At 37.1% G+C, this 12,704-nt stretch overlaps 1 protein-coding gene across 1 annotated transcript in view; it reads left to right on the top strand.

Annotated features, from left to right (window-relative positions):
- Positions 1-10,154, top strand: part of tnr (tenascin R (restrictin, janusin)) — a gene marked incomplete at its 5' end in the record, with an annotated part of 58,927 nt that extends 48,773 nt beyond the window's left edge. The window contains 5 exons of the mRNA XM_081375168.1: positions 204-355; positions 1,474-1,570; positions 4,575-4,736; positions 4,891-5,054; positions 6,751-10,154. Coding sequence (XP_081231294.1) covers positions 204-355; positions 1,474-1,570; positions 4,575-4,736; positions 4,891-5,054; positions 6,751-6,867 — 692 coding nt within the window. The 3' untranslated portion in view covers positions 6,868-10,154. The remainder of the gene's footprint in view (positions 1-203; positions 356-1,473; positions 1,571-4,574; positions 4,737-4,890; positions 5,055-6,750) is intronic.
- Positions 10,155-12,704: the final 2,550 nt, after the last annotated feature.

The following is a 12,704-nucleotide window of genomic DNA, read 5'->3' as shown; positions in this document are numbered from 1 at the left end:
TCATTTATTGCCTTGTGTTTCTGTGACTTTACAAGCACCCGACTTCCAAAGATAGCATTTCATATTGTCTCAGGCAGAAATCAACAAATTTACACTTCATTGTCGTGGCGGTGATGCAAATCACCACTCATTAACCTCCCAGTGACCCTTCGCTTTCTTTTGCTCTGTTGTTTTGGATGTTTCTCAACCCTTTTCCTCCTCAGGAAACCGATTGTTTCCCACGCCACAAAACTGTGCGCAACACCTCCTGAACGGAGAGAACCTGAGCGGAATCTACACCATCTACATCAACAGAGACCTCAGCCAAGGTGTGCAGGTTTACTGCGACATGACCACCGACGGAGGCGGCTGGATAGTGAGTGAGAGATCTGACTATGACATCTGAACCCTGTCTGTATTGTCTATATGTTTTGCACAATGTATGATTTACGCAAAATCCCACAGTGCCATATTATAGGATTGGCCCCTGTTGAAAAGACCAGCTTAGACCAGCATTTTTGTTTTTTAGACTGGTTTGTGCTGGAGTATCCAGTGTAGCCATGCTGTTCAAAAGCAAACTTTTAGATGAAACATGCTGTTTTAGTTTAAGCTAGTTGAGAACTTGGTGTCAACACCAGTACATATATATCCAGTCCAAAATATCTCTCTGGCAGTTAAATTGAGAAAATGTATTGTCAAGAAAAATGTTTTACTGGCCTTACACACACACACACACACACACACACACACACACACACACACACACACACACACACACACACACATATACACATGCACATGCACATACATATATATAAAACATGAAGTTATTCATTATATTAAAAAACAAATGTTTGGTACTATGACTGATTATTTAGCCATTTCTAATTTTATTTAAAAAAATATTTATTATTTTCAAATATAGTTATGTATTATATTATTTTTATTATTTAGACATTTTATTATCATATACAAGATCATATTATTATTATCACAAAAAAAATGAGCCAATGTCTGTCACTCATTAAAAGCACAGAGGTCTGGAGAAAAAAAGCATATTTCTGATGATGCATTTTTCTACTGAGGAAAAATTTGGTGAGTTTCTTTATGAGACATACATACACCACTTACATCAGCAAAGGCCAGACAATCAATTTTACAATTCGACTTGAACCATAAAGTTAGTGGCCAGTTGGCAAATAACTATATAATTGCCTTTGGCGCATAACAAGTGTAAATTTTGAGCCTTGTCTGTATCCCACACCAGAGACCAGTGTTCAAAACACAACATATGCTGGTGATTCATTCTGCTCATTCTGTTCTTTTCAGCAGGGTCACCGACACAGCTGCCTCTATTGCAGATGTCATCATCCCAAAGTAAAATGACTGTTGGGATAAATTGCCATTCATGTGCTCCATATTGCCCTAAACGCATTATATTTAATTGGCGAGGAGTGTTATGCGGCAGCTGTACCTCTGCTGATTGTGTTTCAGGTGTTCCAGCGACGTCAGAACGGTTTGACGGATTTCTCCAGGAAGTGGAGTGACTACAAGATCGGCTTTGGCAACCTGGAGGATGAATTCTGGCTCGGTGAGAAGACGTGAAATACACTTGAATTATAGACAGAGCGGTTAGAGCTGCCTGGAAAAAAAGCTGCTACGTAATGACTCATTAAAAATATGGTCGTTTTAGGCCCCATTAAACTCTTCAGGCAGATCTAAATTTGGTCAGCACTTTCTGGCAAATGTATGAGTTTTACTTAAGCATCAATCCCTTTAAATGTAACTCAGTGAGGAGTGCTCTTGACTAGCAATCAGATGGTTGCTTCATTTAAATATTGGATAGATATTTTGGGAAACCATCTAGCCTTACCTTAGTACTTAATGCTAACTTGCTCCAGGGACACTGTATATCTTTCCTATTTACTTGTATTATACATAGCATACTTTCAAATGAGAGACAGTGTAGGGCTGCTCTGAATAAAGATGAAAATAACACAAAGTCTTCTAGCTCTGTGAGAGGCTGCATCAAAGCACCATCCTTTGAAATTCTCCATGTGTCCTCCTGCATTCAGTATCTAGTGTTTGTATCGGCTCTGTGCTTCAGAACCCCTCAGTCTGTTACTGGTGACTCTCAGCTTTCAGATTCTGTTTAAATGATCCGGTAATTATTTTCATCAAAATCCAATTTGATGGAAAACAATAGAGCCCATTTTCCTTTTTATCCCTGATGCATAAATCTTATTAGAAAGCTATAATTATATTCATTGAAATTCAGGGAAAAAATAACGTTTGTGCACAGCACGGATTTCAGAGCATTGTCTCATTTACAGATAAAAAGTAAACATTACAAATTATGCCTCTGCAGACATTTAGGCCTAAATAATATGTATAACGATATTTAGTGTGGAAGGAGCACATTTGAAAGATTTCAGCTCATGAGCAGAAAGTAAACACTGTTTGCAGCAGTGCTGCATTTCTTGGTACATTTGAAGAGCGGCATCTTCACATACTACATTTATATACACAATAGACATTTAACACAATGAAATCACTTTGTGGCTGTTGGAGTAGACATTGCTATCATTGTGGTAAATGCAACTGCCGTAATCACAAGTATGCTTTCTTACCAAGGTAATAATTAGCAGGGCTAGGTGGTATATTCTGGGACCAGTAGATATTTTGCTATACCGCTGTATAACCACAGCGTGATTTAAAAAAAAAAAAAACCAGACACCAAGATGAAAACAGTCTATTCTGTGTACTGCGTCATAGATGAGTGCTTACATTATATATATATATATATATATATATATATATATATATATATATATATATATATATATATATATATATATATATATATGTAGTTAGTTTTTCAACAGTGAGACACTCTGCTTGGTCTGGTGGAAACATGGTGTTAACTGTAGGTTGTTTATGGTATCACAACTTTGTGTCAGCTATTTATATATTATTGTGTTGAGTTTTTTGCTTTTCAGCCCAGCTGTTATGTAATGTGAAGTTATTTTTGTAATGATGAAAGACTTGTCATGTACTACACACCTTTTTTTTTTGCAAATACAACTAAACTGGACTACAAACACTATATGTTCATCAACCACACAACCTGGCAGATAAACTTTGCTGCCCTGCTTCATTCGAGCATTCAAAGAAGAGAGCATGTCTGTTTTCCTGTGGTACTTGTTACTTCTCCATGGTCCCTGGGCTTTCCTTGTAATTCCTCACCTGGTCATGATGACAGTCAGTTACTTCTGAATGGTATATTTAAGAAATGGGGCTGGAGTTCAACCATGCAGATAGGACAGTACTGTAGAGATATGGTGTTAAAAGTAATAGACTCCGCTAGTCTGTTTGCCATTATTCCAAGAGATTTGCAGTCTTCCTGAACTGAGAAAAAAAAGATTATTTTCTTTGCAACACATTTGAAAATTAGAATGTTTTTTTTTTTTTTTACTCAGGACACTGGAATGATGTTATGCATTTTCAGTTTCTGCTTGAAATAATGCTATGATAATTGGTGTGCAGACTGTATTTACCACATTAACCAGTCTGACTAACTGGTTATTTTTACTCACTAATACAGTTTTTACACATTTCACTGTCTTGTTTTCCAGTAAAAAAATAAATAAAAATAAATATATATATATATATATATATAATTATATTGATTCTATCCTTTTTTATTATGTTGATTACACCTTCGGCAAATGCATTTTCCTGTTTTAAGCAAACATCTAATAAAATTTTGTGAGGTATATATAATATAATAAAATAATATGTATAATAATAATAATAATAAATAATAATAAAATGTGCAGTGTGCTGTTAAAAGTGCAGTACTTGGCCCAAAATGGTGATTAAAAGTAATATGATTCTGTAATATTTTAGATATCTTGCCATGTGATGCCTGGCTGATTTTAATCAAGTAAAAACACAGTCTCTTGCTGGGATTGTACTGATTGGGTCAGTAAAAAAAATGGTGTTCATGCTGCTATTTAATGAGGTTCCCCCACCGCATTTTTTACTAATCTCATTACAACATGGCTGCCCTTAAAGATGCTCTTTGACCATGTCAGGTGATTCAGATCGTTTTCCCTCACTTTTACAGTTCATCAGCCTTCTGCTTCCTAGGTTCATTCTATGGCTTTAAATCCTGAGGTGAGTTTAAGGGCTTAGTTACAGTTCAGCACATCCTTGTAGACACTCACGAAATAGATGGAGTTCTATTATCAGGAGACATCTACGCTATCAAAAAGTGATTGTGTCTTTAGCCAGACAGGGCATTTCTCCACTGCACAGTCAGAAAATTTGATTATCTTCAATAAACAGACTGTTTATCTGCAGTCTTTTGCTCCTTATCTTCAGAACATATAAGAGTCAGAGAGAGTGAGATGGACCACCAAACAAGCACGGCTTTTATATTAAATTATGGACTCTTATCAGTGTGGACCATATTTGAAGACAACATTTTCACATGTTAAGGGGCTGGAACACAGAGATGGGATGGCTGGATGGTAGATAGTGTTCTAGGTGTGTTCTTCAGAACTTTTTTTTTTTTCCATTTCTCCATGCAGGGTTGGACAGCATTCAGAAGATTGCAGCTCAAGGTCGTTACGAGCTCCGCATCGACATGAAAGACGGCCAGGAGTCTGCATATGCCAACTATGACAGGTTTTCCATCGGAGATTCCAAGAGCCTCTACAAACTGAGGATAGGAGAGTATAATGGCACTGCAGGTGCGGCCGGAGGACATTTGGGCATTCATTTTAAATACATTGAAAGGAAATAACTCGTTTTTTTATTCATTTAAACAACCCAAAGATGATCTCTCCAGATTGGTTTTGGATATTTAAGCCTATCAATTGTAATTATGGTCTCTTTTTACCCCAGGTGACTCTCTGAGCTACCACCAGAGCAGACCTTTCTCTACCAAGGACAAGGACAATGACATTGCTGTCACCAACTGTGCACTGTCCTACAAGGGAGCGTGGTGGTACAAAAACTGTCATCGGGCCAACCTTAACGGAAAATACGGAGAGTCCAGACATAGCCAGGTAGTCCTAAGCACTGGACTGAAATGTCTGGTATATCCACATAATTAGTCTAAAGGTGCGGTCACATTTACCGTTGTTCTGCGAATCGTCTCAGGCGAAATCCAGTCAGTTCAATAGAAATCAACGCAATAGGGAATTTCGAGTGAGGACAAAAGACATCTGGATTTGCTGTGTTGACCAACAGAAAGCTGCTTGGTTTGAAAGTGACTTATGCGTGAGCTGTGCTTCATACATCACTACACTATTGACAATAGACAATGGGCCTTTTTTGCATTTCGCTAATGTTACCGCACCTTTATACATGCATTGTTTCCCCCACCTATGGAGTAACAAGTAGGCACAAACTGCCTACACATGCAAACTCTCACAGGAACTTAGTACTTTGATTACATCTTAATTCAGCTATTTAATCTTACACCTACAGGGCCTTTGTTAGTTGTGACTCATTCTTTGTGGTTTTATTTGCAAGGGCAAGCGCTAAAGACAGGAAACATGCAAGAGCATTTGGAAGCAAACTGAAAGCAAATAAAGCTTGATAAGTGAGATTCACAGGCCAATGGGTAAAAATACCGTAGATCCGTCCTTGCTTAACTGTGTTGTGTCATGTCCTGTTGTCTCGCTGTCTGCTTTCATTTCAGCTTTCTCACAAGCGTTAGCGGGTTGGTGTAGCTTGTAAACGATAAGGTCATATTTCCCATTGGTATCTGTGATATTTTTTTCATAAAAGCAGAGGTTAACACTCTGAAAACTAATAAAGGCCTATAATATAAAAAATATTCTTTTGAGAGGTGTTCTTGACTTTGTGAGGTATTTCAGTAGTAATAACATTGAATTGCTAGACAATTGCTTTTTGTACATAAATTGTAAACGTATGTTTTTGTGCTTTTGGATTGATACTGAAATGTACATTATCAACATACTGACAGCATCTAAAAACATTTTTCTTATGTACAACTTATCTACAGATTGTACAGATCTTTGCAACTTTTCCGGCAAAACTGAAACTGGTTCATTGCACAATTCCATAAATTCCATAAAATTAACCTATGAATTCAGTATGGTTTCACAATATTGTATATCAGTTACTGGATATTAGATATGTTTAATAGTTGTTGGTCTGTATTTAAATGTTATGCTCATTTCCAATATTGTTACATTTAGATTACCTTTGCCGTCATCTAACACTGATTATTTAAAAAAAAACGAATTATTTTATAACAATGTTAAATAGCAAATCTTAAAACTAATATCCATTTTCAGACTATCCATTGATGTTGTGAAGCCCAATTTCACTTTTTTTCACAGATTTTTGGTGTTGTATTTTTTATTTTTATGAGTTATTGGATATAACATGAAAATAGTTATTGGCTTACTAGGATTTTAATAGAGGTGCATCCTTTAACCCCCTGGGGTCGGCGGTCGCACCGGCAATACCTGCTCGCTTTTTTTCTTAACATTCTTATAATCTTATAATTCTTTGAATTTCATGAGATTCATAAACATTTATGCAATTAAGTTATAAGTACATAGAGTGAAAGAGTTTAAAATGCTAATACAATGTCAGTATGTTGATATTTTATGTTTAATTTTCTGTCTAAACATATGAAAGTGTATCTGTACTAGAACGACATTTTATGAGATCGCTTTAGTTAATATAACTGTTTGTGTATTAACATTATGTGTTTGACTTCCGCAGGGTATAAACTGGTATCACTGGAAAGGCCATGAATTTTCCATCCCTTTTGTGGAGATGAAGATGAGACCTTTCAACTACCGCAGCATCAGTGGCAAGCGGAGGAGGTCCACCCATTAATCCACCGTCCTACTAGCTGTTTCTATTTTTAAATGGGGCGAGGAGGACACAAGGAGCGATGTAACTTATTTAAATCTTTGAATGACAAAACCCCCTTGACGAATGTTGGTTGTAAACTAAACCTTGAGGTTCGGTGACTTTCTTATGTGTAATGCAATTTGTTCAGTTCTGGGAGAATGAAGACTAAGTTTCGGTATTGTTCAGCACGTTTACAGTGTGAGGCCTAAGAAAAGAACCTCATTAAATGAAGAAAATAGATCATTTCTCCCTTTGAGATAAAAGATTTTGGGGAAAAATGAATGCCCCTAAAAATGAGATGCTTCTATTTTTATAAATGATGAGAAATACCTTTAAATAGTAGCTTAACTGAATGATTTTCATGTTCATGTGACCCATCACAGTGTTAGATTTTGCATTTACTGGACTAAGCCTAATTTCATCTCATATTTAAATTTATATTAACAATTGGCCATGGTACTGTTGAACACAAAATTCTATCATCATTGAAACCTCAGAAACCAAAGAACTATTCAGTATCTGAGGGCAATTCAGACTAATCTGAAACAAAAATGCTTTTCAATCAAATAATTTGTCCCATATTTTAATTTATTTTAAATTGTACTATTTTTTGCAAGGCTGGGGTGCGTTTCCCGAACAATGACGTAACTCTCTGCTTAACGACCATAGTTCGATGCATCGTTGAAGAAATCAACTAGCTAGTCACGACTGTTTCCTGAAACCGTATTGTCGCAAAGTGGTCGTTCAACCACGTTGGTTTATGACGTCACGCACGTGGTGGAGTAATAACTTCTTTTAATGAATCTGTTTGAGATCGAATTAACGCTAGATGTTTTGCTATAAATTACAGACATGGCATCTGAGGACTATTTCTCATTTTTCTCAGTTATTTTGCATTATTTCCAGATTCAATCATAGGCTCGTTCTTACACAGTAGAGCACGTTCGCACATGCGCACTCTTCAAAAACGGTGCTTTAAATCTCTTGACAAACTAAAAGACGTAAATGACATTTGTATGTATTCAAAATAAAAGACACAGGTTGTACTGAATGTCATCTTGCTTATTTTGCTCAAGATAAGGATTTATTTAGTCAACATGTAATGCAAACTAGAAACTATGCTTCTAACCACAGGTGGAGAGCTGTCGTTCCAACTACACAACTTTGCGATGCTGTTTGCGAATGTTCGTTAGAACGATGGTTTCGGGAAACACTGACTCGTTGAACTATGCTGATAACGACGGAACTTGCGAACATTGTTGGCTAACGATGCTTTTGGGAAACGAACCCCTGATTAGGAGTAAAAATATCACATCATCCCACATCAGTGTTTTATTTAGATCTGTCTAAATGAACATATAAGCTGGCCTGAGAGCACTGATATGTACATATGAAGAACTCATATGGAGAATTTTTGCATAGCTCCGTCACACACTCCATGCTTTACAGTGTTTCAAATGTTTTTGTTCCTGTAGAATAATTGTGTCCATCTGTGTCTTTGTAAATCATTTAGGTTAATAGCAATTCATAGTTGAGTGCAGGAGAAATGCAGTCTGTGTTTACCACTGCAGAGAGAAGACCATCTGAAGGGTTCTTTTCATAGATGTTTCTATTCCTTTCATTCAGAGTCAGTCTAAAATGGATGCTGACTAGCAGTCGGGCTTGAGCTTTTAAGGCTTGGCATATACACAATAGGTCATAAAAGCAATGCAACTCCTATAGTGCAACTTAGAACATAGTCTTTCTTCTTTAACGTTTTGTACCTGACAAAAATATATTATTTAATTCTGTAGTTTAACATGGCCTCAATGTATTTTGTACAGTGACTGAAAGGTTTGTGAAGGAAAGGAGTGCAACCATGAGATATTTTTCTAAACCTTTCCTCATGCAGTGTAACACTTACCTCATGCAGCAAGTGATATTTCTTTTTCTAGTAGCAAATCTCTCTCTCTCATTTCTGAACTAGAGGGTGTTTTTGTCTAATTAACTTTTTGAAAGTACTGAAACAACAGTAGCATAATACAGGTATGCTGGGATTCAATTAAAACATTTTAAAGATCTACATTTTATTCTGCATTTCAATTTAGTGCAAAACCAAAAACTGAAAATGATTGACTCGCTCTCATGCTGTTCCAAACTTTGCTCTCTTTTTTTGCTTTTTTTTGGAACACAAAAGGAGAATTTTGAAGAATATTTTTGGGTTTCGATAACATCAAATGTTACTGTCACCACAGAAAATATAACAGTACGTGGTCCCAAACACCAAGAAGTCTCCGAGAACACCAAGAAAATTCAGATTCTTGTGCTTCAATATATCTGCATGCTCTGCATAGATCATTTTTTTCAGGTCTCCAGCGTTCTGCTTCTCTAACAACACCTGTTTCCTATAGTCGCAGATCTCCTAATGAGCCTCTTCTGAGAGACAACACTATGATGTTTTCAAAGAGTTTCTACCCTTTTCCTATGCTTCTATTTTTTCTTATCTTTTTGAGGGGTAAGATTAGAGAGTGTAGCAACAGCTGGGATGGGAAATAGAAACCAAGTCAGTTCTTAATCAGCTCAAGCTAATTGCATTGAACACTGAAAAAGACTTACATTTTGCATGCACCAGAAGGCATCGTTTTATCCATTTACTGTTCTGTGGAGAACATGGGTGGAAATATGTGTACCTTCTTGTGTTTTCTAACCGTTTTCTTCAGCAAACTAATTGTTTGTGGTTCCCACGAAAGCAGCCCTTCTAGTTATTTTTGAAAGAGGAATAGAGACTTCAGTTTGTGATTGACCGCTTCTCAAGAGAGAGACAGAGGCAGGTTTTCCTTCATTATTCATTGACTCAGCATATGGTGGAGACACTTCAAGTCCCCTTCCATTCTGACATGCCTCCTATCCACCAAACCACTTATGGCTCAACATTCACCATGGAAAACACTTAAAAACATGTTACACATAACACTTGGAACTCTAACTCTGTGTTATGCAGGCGATCTGGTCATTTTACCACTCGTGTACTTTTATTTCATTTTGAACAGTAGGATATTGTAATAATCCCCTACATTTTGTACCTAAATGAAAATGTGTTTAGCATGAACACTAATGACGCAGGCAATGTGTGCAAAAACAGTATTTGAGACATTTTTCCCTAACTTGCTAACCACATTGTCAGATAACCTTGGATATTATTGTAACAGATCGAATTAGCTCTAGTTTAACTTAAAATGTGCTGTATAGTTCCTTTTTTAATACATTTTCTACACATTAATAAAATATTCAAAATACAAAATCTGAGTTTGATTGTGAAGTGATTTGGGGGATATTTTTAAATAACCATTGCATGTTCTGTTGCCAATTAAAATCCTATAAATGATTAACCTTTTTTTTTTTAAAGCATTGGCTACTCATTCTGCAGCGACCGAGTGGTGGGGCTTTCCATCCGCACTTGATATTTCGCTGTTTGTATCGTTCCTCTTGTCTGTGTTTGCGCGTAAAAGACAAAGGGCCCTATCTTGCACCCAGCGCAATTGACTTTGTATACCGACGCATGTATCATTCCTATTTTGCACCCGCGCAAAGCGCACTTTTCCCTCCACAGAAGCACGTGGCTAAACTAGGGAATGAACTTGCGCTCCCTGGGCGGTTCAGCGCAAAAAAGGAGGCTTGTTCCGGCGCAAACGTTCCTTCATGCTATTTTGCAGGTTTAGAAAACAATTGCGCAACTAACCAGGAAAAAATAGTTTAGGGCCCTATTTTAACGATCTGAAACGCAAGTGTCAAAGTGCAAAGCGCAAGTAACTTTGTGGGCGGGTCTTGGCGCTGTTGCTATTTTCCCGGCGGGATAAATGACTCTTGCGCCAGGCGCAAATCTAAAATGGGTTGGTCTGAAGTAGCTTCATTATTCATAGGTGTGGTTTGGGCGTAACGTGAAATAAACCAATCAGAGCGTCATCTCACATTCCCTTTAAGAGCAGACGCGCTTTTTCTAAAGCGGATTCCTATTATAACGGCGGATTTGCCAGGCGCGCACCAGGAGCGGTTCACAGCCAAGGAGAGCAACGCTCTCGTCAGGGACGTTGGGGATGGAGAAACCCACCCAAATTAACTTCGGTTAAAAAGGCGTATGATAATTTGGGTAAATGTGTAAGCTAGATGTATGCTTTTATAATAAATTGTCTATCTATCTATATATCTATCTATCTATCTATCTATCTGTCTGTCTGTCTGTCTGTCTGTCTATCTATCTATCTATCTATCATAATAATGTATGATTTGCAAAAATGAAAACTGCTGCTTCTGTGTAGATGAGAGAATCAAAGTGTATGCGTGTTGTGCACCCGCTACATTGATTATGGCCAAGCATGCGCCCTTAAAATAGCATATGAATAACATGCGCAACGCGCCACTGACTTAAAACTATTTTTCCTGGTTAGTTGCGCAATTGTTTTCTAAACCTGCAAAATAGCATGAAGGGACGTTTGCGCTGGAACACGCCTCCTTTTTTGCACTGAACCGCCCAGGGAGCGCAAGGGTCCGCAGCCCTTTACTGAAGTCCGATGGGAAAAAATCAAGCAATGTGCGTAGGAATGGCTCAAAACGTCGGACACTACGGAGCTAACGTTAGCTATTGCTAATAAACATGTTGCCCTCCTGGTCTCTGATGTCCCAACAACTACCGGTTTCACCCGGCCTGATATCGGCGTTTTATAGACAAAAAAACGCTTGACTTGTGTGTATGTGCGTGATGGGTAGGTTAAGGGGTCGGGTTAGTGTGTGGGTGTGTGAGAGAGAGAGAGATGGGTAGGTTTAGGGGTCGGGTTAGTGTGTGTGTGTGTGTGTGTGAGAGAGAGAGAGAGAGAGAGAGAGATGGATAGGTTTAGGGGTCAGGTTAGTGTGTGAGTGTGTGTGAGGAGAGAGAGATAGGCTGCTGTCAGTAGCCTAAAAGAGGCCTAGAAATAGGGTTTCGTTCCACATATTTAATATCAGAAATATATAGAGATTCCTTAGGAAAAAGTTCTCCACACACAATCTTGAAGTTTTTGAGAAAAATTATGCTAAAGGTGCCCATTTTGAAAAAAAGGGAAAACAGGGAATTTTGCACTTTCAAACCTTATCATATAAACCCAAAAATGCCGAATTACCACTTGAAGTACAAAATAAAATTTTGAAATTTTAAAACAGTTTGAAATGTGTGATATAACTGAAGTTGCTATCTAGGGACAGTAAACATGATAAGATTATCAAGAAAACTTCTACTGTAACATTAACATCCCAATTATTACTTCTCATTATGTTGTTCCAATTCAAAGGTAATATTTGAGGTAAAATCTGAATAACAAATAGAATTAAGCCAAAATATAATAACAGAACTCCCAACTCTCACGCATTCACCGTGAGACTCACGCAATTGACACTTTTCACACGCTCTCACACCACACATCCATTCTCAGGAAAGCCATTTATTGACCATAATATAGGCACGTTAGTTGGCTAGAAAAAGAGCTATAGAGAGTATTTTGCTAAATATGTGTACTATATTACATATTTATTATATTTGTACTTATATCATTAAATAAAGTTGTTATTATAATAAAAAACACATTATATTTAATTTGAGTTATTTTTAACCTTAAATAATACTACCAGCTGATAGGGCTGTCTGTGTGTAGCCTATTTTTCTTGAGAAAAATGAACGCCTATCTTGTGTACCTAATATTTATCCAAATGGGTCAACATTAAATCAAATCACAAGAATTGAATTGAAATCGTGAAATTTCTTTAAGAAATTTGTAAAAAAAAAAAACTTAGCTTACCAGAAATTGTACCAT

The sequence above is a fragment of the Scardinius erythrophthalmus genome (genome assembly GCF_964197995.2).
Source record: "Scardinius erythrophthalmus genome assembly, chromosome: 9".
NCBI classification, from domain to species: Eukaryota; Metazoa; Chordata; class Actinopteri; order Cypriniformes; family Leuciscidae; genus Scardinius; species Scardinius erythrophthalmus.
The sequence above is the reverse complement of the archived record's forward strand: the minus strand, read 5'-3'. Positions and strand labels throughout refer to the sequence as shown.